At 42.2% G+C, this 7,883-nt stretch overlaps 1 protein-coding gene across 4 annotated transcripts in view; it reads left to right on the forward strand.

The window, feature by feature from the left end:
• arid2 (AT-rich interactive domain 2) overlaps positions 1 to 7,883 on the forward strand; it is a 60,924-nt gene that overhangs the window by 33,435 nt on the left and 19,606 nt on the right. For all 4 annotated transcript variants that reach the window (XM_020601234.1, XM_020601235.1, XM_020601233.1 and 1 more), the window contains 3 exons: positions 3,140 to 3,236; positions 4,422 to 4,631; positions 5,545 to 5,709. In XM_020601234.1, the coding sequence (XP_020456890.1) occupies positions 3,140 to 3,236; positions 4,422 to 4,631; positions 5,545 to 5,709 (472 nt within the window). The remainder of the gene's footprint in view (positions 1 to 3,139; positions 3,237 to 4,421; positions 4,632 to 5,544; positions 5,710 to 7,883) is intronic.

Here is a 7,883-nt window from a genome sequence, read left to right on the forward strand (position 1 = left end):
TAGTGAGTCTACAGCTTGTATAACAGTGTAAATGTGCTGTCCCCTCAAAATAACGCAAAACACAGCCGTTAATGTCTAAACTGCTGGCAATAAAAGTGAGTGTACCCCTAAGTGATAATGGCCAAATGGGGCCTAAAGTGTCAATATTTTGTGTGGCCACCATTATTTTCCAGCACTGCCTTAACCCTCTTGGGCATAGAGTTCACCAGAGCTTCACAGGTTGCCACTGGAGTCCTCTTCCACTCCTCCATGATGACGTCACGGAGCTGGTGGATGTTAGAGGCCTTGCGCACCTCCACCTTCCGTTTCAGGATGCCCCACAGATGCTCAGTAGGTTTTAGGTGTGGAGACATGCTTGGCCAGTCCATCACCTTTACCCTTAGCTTTTTTAACAAGGCAGTGGTCATTTTGGAGGTGTGTTTGGGGTCGTTACCATGTTGAAATACTGCCCTGCGGCCCAGTCTCTGAAGGGAGGGGATCATGCTCTGCTTCAGTATGTCACAGTAAATGTTGGCATTCATGGTTCCCTCAATGAACTGTAGCTCCCCAGTGCTGGCAGCACTCATGCAGCCCCAGACCATGACATTCCCACCACCATACTTGACTGTAGGCAAGACACACTTGTCTTTGTACTCCTCACCTGGTTTCCGCCACACATGCTTGACACCATCTCAACCAAATAAGTTTATCTTGGTCTCATCAGACCACAGGACATGGTTCCAGAAATCCATATCCTTAGTCTGCTTGTCTGCAGCAATTTTAGGTGTGGAGACATGCTTGGCCAGTCCATCACCTTTACCCTTAGCTTTTTTAACAAGGCAGTGGTCATTTTGGAGGTGTGTTTGGGGTCGTTACCATGTTGAAATACTGCCCTGCGGCCCAGTCTCTGAAGGGAGGGGATCATGCTCTGCTTCAGTATGTCACAGTAAATGTTGGCATTCATGGTTCCCTCAATGAACTGTAGCTCCCCAGTGCTGGCAGCACTCATGCAGCCCCAGACCATGACATTCCCACCACCATACTTGACTGTAGGCAAGACACACTTGTCTTTGTACTCCTCACCTGGTTTCCGCCACACATGCTTGACACCATCTCAACCAAATAAGTTTATCTTGGTCTCATCAGACCACAGGACATGGTTCCAGAAATCCATATCCTTAGTCTGCTTGTCTGCAGCAAACCGTTTGCAGGCTTTCTTGTGCATCATCTTTAGAAGAGGCTTCCTTCTGGGACGACAGCCTTGCAGACCAATTTGGTGCGGTGTATGGTCTGAGCACTGACAGGCTGACCCCCCACCCCTTCAACCTCTGCAGCAATGCTGGCAGCACTCATACATCTATTTCCCAAAGCCAACCTCTGGATATGACGCTGAGCATGGGCACACAACTTCTTTGGTCGACCATGGCGAGGCCTGTTCTGAGTGAAACCTGTCCTGTTAAACCACTGTATGGTCTTGGCCACCGTGCTGCAGCTCAGTTTCAGGGTCTTGGCAATCTTATAGCCTAGGCCATCTTTATGTAGAGCAACAATTTGTTTTTTCAGATCCTCAGAGAGTTCATTGCCATGAGGTTCCATGTTGAACTTCCAGTGACCAGTTTGAGAGAGTGAGAGCGATAACACCAAAGTTAACACACCTGCTCCCCCTTCACACCTGAGACCTTGTACCACTAACAGGTCACATGACACCAGGGAGGGAAAACGGTTACTTGGGCCCCATTTGGCCATTATCACTTAGGGGTGTACTCACTTTTGTTGCCAGCAGTTTAGATATTAATGGCTGTGTTTTGCATTATTTTGAGGGGACAGCACAGTTACACTGTTTTATACAAGCTGTATACTCACTACTTTACATTGTAGGCAAGTGTCATTTCTTCAGTGTTGTCACATGAAAAGATATGCTTAAATATGCAAAAATGCAGTGCTGTGCAGAGGGAAGGAGTTTAAACAGTTTGTGTCCAGGATGTGAGTGGTCTGCCGAAATCTTCTCTGCCCTCCTCTTGACCCATAAGGTGTATAGGTCTTCCATGGAAGGCAGGTTGCCACCAGTGATTCTTTCTGCACTCTTAACTGTCTGTTGGAATTTGTTCCTGTCCTGTTTGGTTGTTGAACCAAACCAGGCTATAATGTAATTGCAGAGAACAGACCCGATGAGACTTAATGATGATGTAGAACTGTATCAGCAGCTCCTGGGGCAGGTTGAACGTCCGGAACTGGCAGAGGAAGTACATCCTCTGCTGTGCCTTCTTAATGATGGCGCTGATGTTGGTTGTCCATTTCAAGTCTTGGGAAATAGTGGAGCCCAGGAACTGCTGAGAGAGTGCTGCTGAGTATGGTGGGGGGGCTCTTCCTGAAGTCCACTGTCATCTCCATTGTTTTGAACATGCTCAGCTCCAGGTTGTTGCATCTGCACCACAGGGCCAGCTGTTCAACCTGCTGTCACAGTCTCGTATGAGACCGATGGCTGTCATCTGTGAATTTCAGAGGTTTGACAGCAGCGGCTATGTGATGTTCTTCAAGTGGGCCAACACCAGTCTCTCAAAGGACTTCATAACTAGAGATGTCAGGGCAACAGGTCTGTAATCATTCAGTCAACTGATGGAAGGTTTCTTGGAAACTGGGATGATGGTGGAACGTTTGAAGCAGGGACTTCACACAGCTCCAGTGTTCTGTTGAAGATCTGTGTGAGGGTGTTACACCGTCTAGGCCCGTTGCTTTCCTGATCTTCTCTCTCTGGAAAAGGCCATGCAGAACCTTTTCACAGATTGTTAGGGGTCCCTGATACAATCAGCCAAGCCTTTGGTGTGACTAATTGGATGGTTGAGTTTTGGGCATTGAACTTGTTATTTTGATATGATACTGTAAAGTCCTGTTTTTCTGTGGTTGCTAATAAGCTTTGACCTGGAACACACATCATTACTGAGTTTTGATGAGATGTAATTTTTAAACATAGTAGCATAGCAATGCATTGCTGGTTCAGTTTAGTGTACTTTTTTTTTTCCTCTCTCTTTCTCAGCCTGGCTATAGCCTTAGTATTGAGGAGGGACAGTCTGTAAAATATTTATGATAAATATTTCAGATCATTCCAGCTGACTCACTGGATGGTGGGCCCATTGAATGAATTTTGTCTTATTTTCTGTAGCTCCAGCTGGATCCTGTTGACTTTCGGACAACCCACCTGATCTTTCACACCATCACCAAATGCTTGATGTCTAGGGACCGGTTCCTCAAAATGAGAGGTGAGTTTTGTGGTGGGCCATTGTAGCATAAGTTCAGCTGGCCTCCATGTGATGAATATTTAGTAGTTGGCTGTTTTGATAATCTAGAGCAGTGGTTTTCAATTTTTTTTTTTTGTGCTCAAGCCAAAATCTCAAGGCACACCTGTATTCATGTCCATGGAAGATGGCCTCTATACCACAAGATATCAGCCTTGTCCCTCTATAATCATTTATTATTATTTGCTTGTCACAAATCAGTGAGTGAGAGAGGAGGGGTAGAGCTGGCATAAGAGGGAAGCATCAAGATATAATCACTACTTACAAACAAAACTATGAAGAGTGATTCACCTGGAATAAAAACCAATTTGCATATAAACTGTAGAGTATGCACTGAGTCGGAATAAAAAGAACTTTAGTATAAAATTGTAAAGATGAGATGCATTGAGAATAAGTGGTTGACATTGTAAAAGAAACCATGTTAAATGTAACAAATTTGAAGCATTTTCTGTTGTTTCCTACTTACAAGAGTGAAACATATGCCTGCTAATGCTCACAGATTTCTTTCCATCCTTGGTGGTATTGAAGAGAGTGCATCTAGACTTAGCATGACACCTGCATTTTTTTTTTTTGCAAGTGGGGAGGATAAGTGTCCCCGCTACTACATGAGGTTTTGTCTACTTTGCAGCAGGCTCCGCTAGCATATAGCTTTCCTCCATCATTTTCATTATCTTACCAGACAATTTCACACAATCCCACAAGCAGTCTTGCTGCCTCTGGTGCTGATCTCATTGTCTTAGGCCATGTGTAGAAGGCATATTTGGTTTCCAAGTGCCTCTTCAGCTTGCTTGGTACCACATTAGCATTAGCTAACTTGTCCTGGCAGATGATGCACTTGGGCTGAGGGCTGTTGACATCCATGGCCAAGCTGAAGCCATAACAGGTAGCTTTCATAATACTGTCTACTAACAGTTCTTTTACATCCCCATTTTTTTGGGAAATGCGTATAAAGTCCTGATATAGTAAATTAAAAATTCATAACTTTTTGTATTGTTGTATCCTGCAATATTAATGTATGGTTGTCACCAAACCCCACAGCACACCAGTGTGCCATGATACATCATTTGGGGACCACTGGTCTAGAGTGTCAGTATGCTGTATGGAGCATATTAATTTTAAGATGTTGGTGTGTTTTATGTCTGTTGTTAGCTATGGAGATTCTGGGCAATCTTAGCAAGGCAGAGGATAATGGTGTTCTAATCTGTGAGTACGTGGACCAGGACTCGTACAGGGAGGTTATGATGCTCCTCACCCTGCCTGACCTCATGCTCCTCATGGCTTCCTTGGAGGTGTTGTACCTCCTGGCCCAGCTCGGAGAGGTTCCCTGCAGCAAGATCGCTTCTGTCGACCACAGTATAGGTGCGCTTTCCTTCTTTTTCTTTCTCTCTCTCTCGCTCTCAGATATACCATTAAAGTTTACTTGGCATGATGTTTTGATTGAGTGTTGTGGTTCGTTCTACTCCATAAAATAGAGCTGGACCCAAATATTTGACTATTCTGATATTCGTTCGTTGGGTAGGTAATCTGTTTTCAGTTTTAGTATTTTAATTGTTGACACAGCAACTAATGTAAACTCAGTGACTTAAATTGATGACAGGACAAAATGAAACTTGCTGTTGTCAGACAACACTGCTACCTGCTGTTAGCCAAAAATTGTTTACGAGGTAAAGAGACATCACTGTGCAACACCACTGAATAATTGGATTGAACTGAATGCTTCTCTGTAGTTCCAACAGAGTGAGATATCTTCACTGATTTAAAGTCTTGATCTCACATCAATGATGGAAATCTAGCACATTCTGCAGGATGGTGTACACATGGTTATGAAGATTCATCATCTGTCATCTTTCACATTATATTACACAAGAACTTTAATTAGTTTTTTGTTTTTGAATTGGTAAATATTGGGATTTTCATCGTTTCAGGCCACAATTTACCATTTGGGACAGCCCTATTAATAAGTGAGTTTAGTGCTTGTAATTTCATATCGCATGGACTTAGAGTTTTGATAACTTGTTTGTTTACTGAGTTTTGTCACATTAGACTATAGAGTTTTGATAACTTGTCTGTTTACTGAGTTTTGTCACATTAGACTTTCATTCATGAGAAACTGGTTCAAATGGCTGTCTATGCTTGAAATCCTAAAGGGTTGTTTTCTTTAGTTGGGTTTCAAAATGTTTTTTTTTGCTAAACAGCTGAAATGCAATTGCGTATTTCAACCAGGCTCCTCTGTGCCTGATCCTTATATATTTTCTTCTTTCTGTCTGGTCAGACCTCTTAGTGCGATTAGTATCAGTTGACCTTCATACATTTGGACCTGATGCTCTAACAGCGGTGCGGTTGATCGAGCATCAGGCCAATGCTGAGCAGGCTGCCGAGGTTCGACCACAGCTGGTAGAGCAGGTACCTGCAGCGGTGCAGGCAGCAGCAGCACCAGGTGTCTTTATATCTGTCAGTAATACACTTTCTAACACTGCTGAAGGAGTTCAATAAAATCTCTGTCCTTTGAGAAGAGTTTAGACATTTAGTCTTTGCTTGGCAAGCAGGAAAATTATGTTTTCTAACCACCAAAGTTGAAGTTCAGGTCAGGAATATTCATGGATTATCACTTGTGAATTTTGAACACTAGATGTAGATAATAAAGAACAGAAAAAATGTTTTGTACAAATCTGTCCAGGGTTGAAATAAATTTTACATGGTCCTGGAAAAACACTGCATCATCCCGGAAAATCATTTTTACCTTGTATTTATTTTATATTTTCTGCTGAGAGCAAACTGTCAAATTTTAGCATGAGGTGGTAGCTGATAATGTGACATGGCAAAAGTAAAAGTTTATGGCTTGTTTGAGTAATGTTTTTATGCTCTGAATACCCTAAGCCACTGGCTTTTGAATGTACCACATCATCATATTGGTGAAGGTGGTGTGGATTAGAGTTGCAGCTGTATACCAGTTTCACAGTATACCACTCAGCCAACTACACCAGTCAAATCCTGCTTATATCAATGCATGAGTGATAGGCTGTTAATGTAATACCTAGAATATACGGTATACAATTTTTCTGCAGTGAGTAGCCTACTACCTCTTTTAATACTTTAGTACATGTTTGTGTTGATACTTGATTTCACTTAAAATTTTCAATGCAGGACTTGTACTTGAATCAGAGTAGTCTATTTTTACAGTGTGATATTAGTACTTTAAAATAAAGGATGTGAATACTTCCTCTGCTACTGATGCTAACATGCACATTAACATACTGTAGTTACACTGAACAAAATTATAAATGCAAAACTTTTGTGTTTGCCCCCATTTTCATGAGCTTGTTCTATGTACACAAAAGGCCTATGTCTCTCAAATATTGTTCACAAATCTGTCTAAATCTGTGTTAGTGAGCACTTCTCCTTTGCCGAGATAATCCATCCACCTCACAGATGTGGCATATCAAGATGCTGATTAGACTGCATGATTATTGCACAGGTGTGCCTTAGGCTGGCCAGAATAAAAGGCCACTCTAAAATGTGCAGTTTTACTGTATTGCGGTGGTCCAAAAACCAGTATCTGGTGTGACCACCATTTGCCTCATGCAGTGCAGCACATTTCCTTCACATTGAGTTGATCAGGTTGTTGATTGTGGCCTGTGGAATGTTGGTTCACTCCTCTTCATTGGCTGTGCGAAGTTGCTGGATATTGGCAGGAACTGGAACACGCTGTCGTATACGCCGATCCAGAGCATACCAAACATGCTCAATGGGTGACATGTGGATGGTCTCAGACGATCTTGGAGGTGAAGATGCTGGATGTGGTCCTGGGCTGGTGTGGTTACACGTGGTATGTGGTTGTGAGGCCAGTTGGATGTACTGCCAAATTCTCTGAAAGCCTTTGGAGATGGCTTATGGTAGAGAAATGCACCTTCAATTCACAGGCAACAGCTCTGGTGGACATTCCTGCAGTCAGCATGCCAATTGCACACTCCCTTAAAACTTGTGACATCTGTGGCATTGTGCTGTGTGATAAAACTGCACATTTTAGAGTGGCCTTTTATTGTATTAAGGAGAAGTGCTCACTAACACAGATTTAGACGGATTTGAGAACAATGAGAGATATAGACCTTTTGTTCGTAGATCTTTGAGTTCAGCTCATGAAAAATGGGGGCAAAACACAAGTATTGCATTTATAATTTTGTCCAGTGTATATAACATGTAATTCTATCCTGTGTTTTTTTTTTTTTTTTTTAGTCATTCATGTTTATAACTTTATATACCTAAATATTAGTTGCTAACTTGTTAACATGATATGGTCAGTAATGGAAGTGAACATGTAGCAGCACAAAGACAAAAGCCTTTCCAGCACGGCATGAGAGTCAATAGAGTGCCATAGGGATAAAGTTTTTTTTTTTGTAGGCTAACCCAGAATTTAGCATCACCCTAGTTCCCTTGACAAAAAGCCAATAGAATTTTTATATACAGTGGGTACGGAAAGTATTCAGACCCCCTTAAATTTTTCACTCTTTGTTATATTACAGCCATATGCTAAAATAATTTAAGTTCATTTTTTCCTCATTAATGTACACACAGCACCCCATATTGACAGAAAAACACAGAATTTTTGACATT

The sequence above is a fragment of the Monopterus albus genome, unplaced genomic scaffold (assembly GCF_001952655.1).
Source record: "Monopterus albus unplaced genomic scaffold, M_albus_1.0 scaffold51.1, whole genome shotgun sequence".
NCBI classification, from domain to species: domain Eukaryota; kingdom Metazoa; phylum Chordata; class Actinopteri; order Synbranchiformes; family Synbranchidae; genus Monopterus; species Monopterus albus.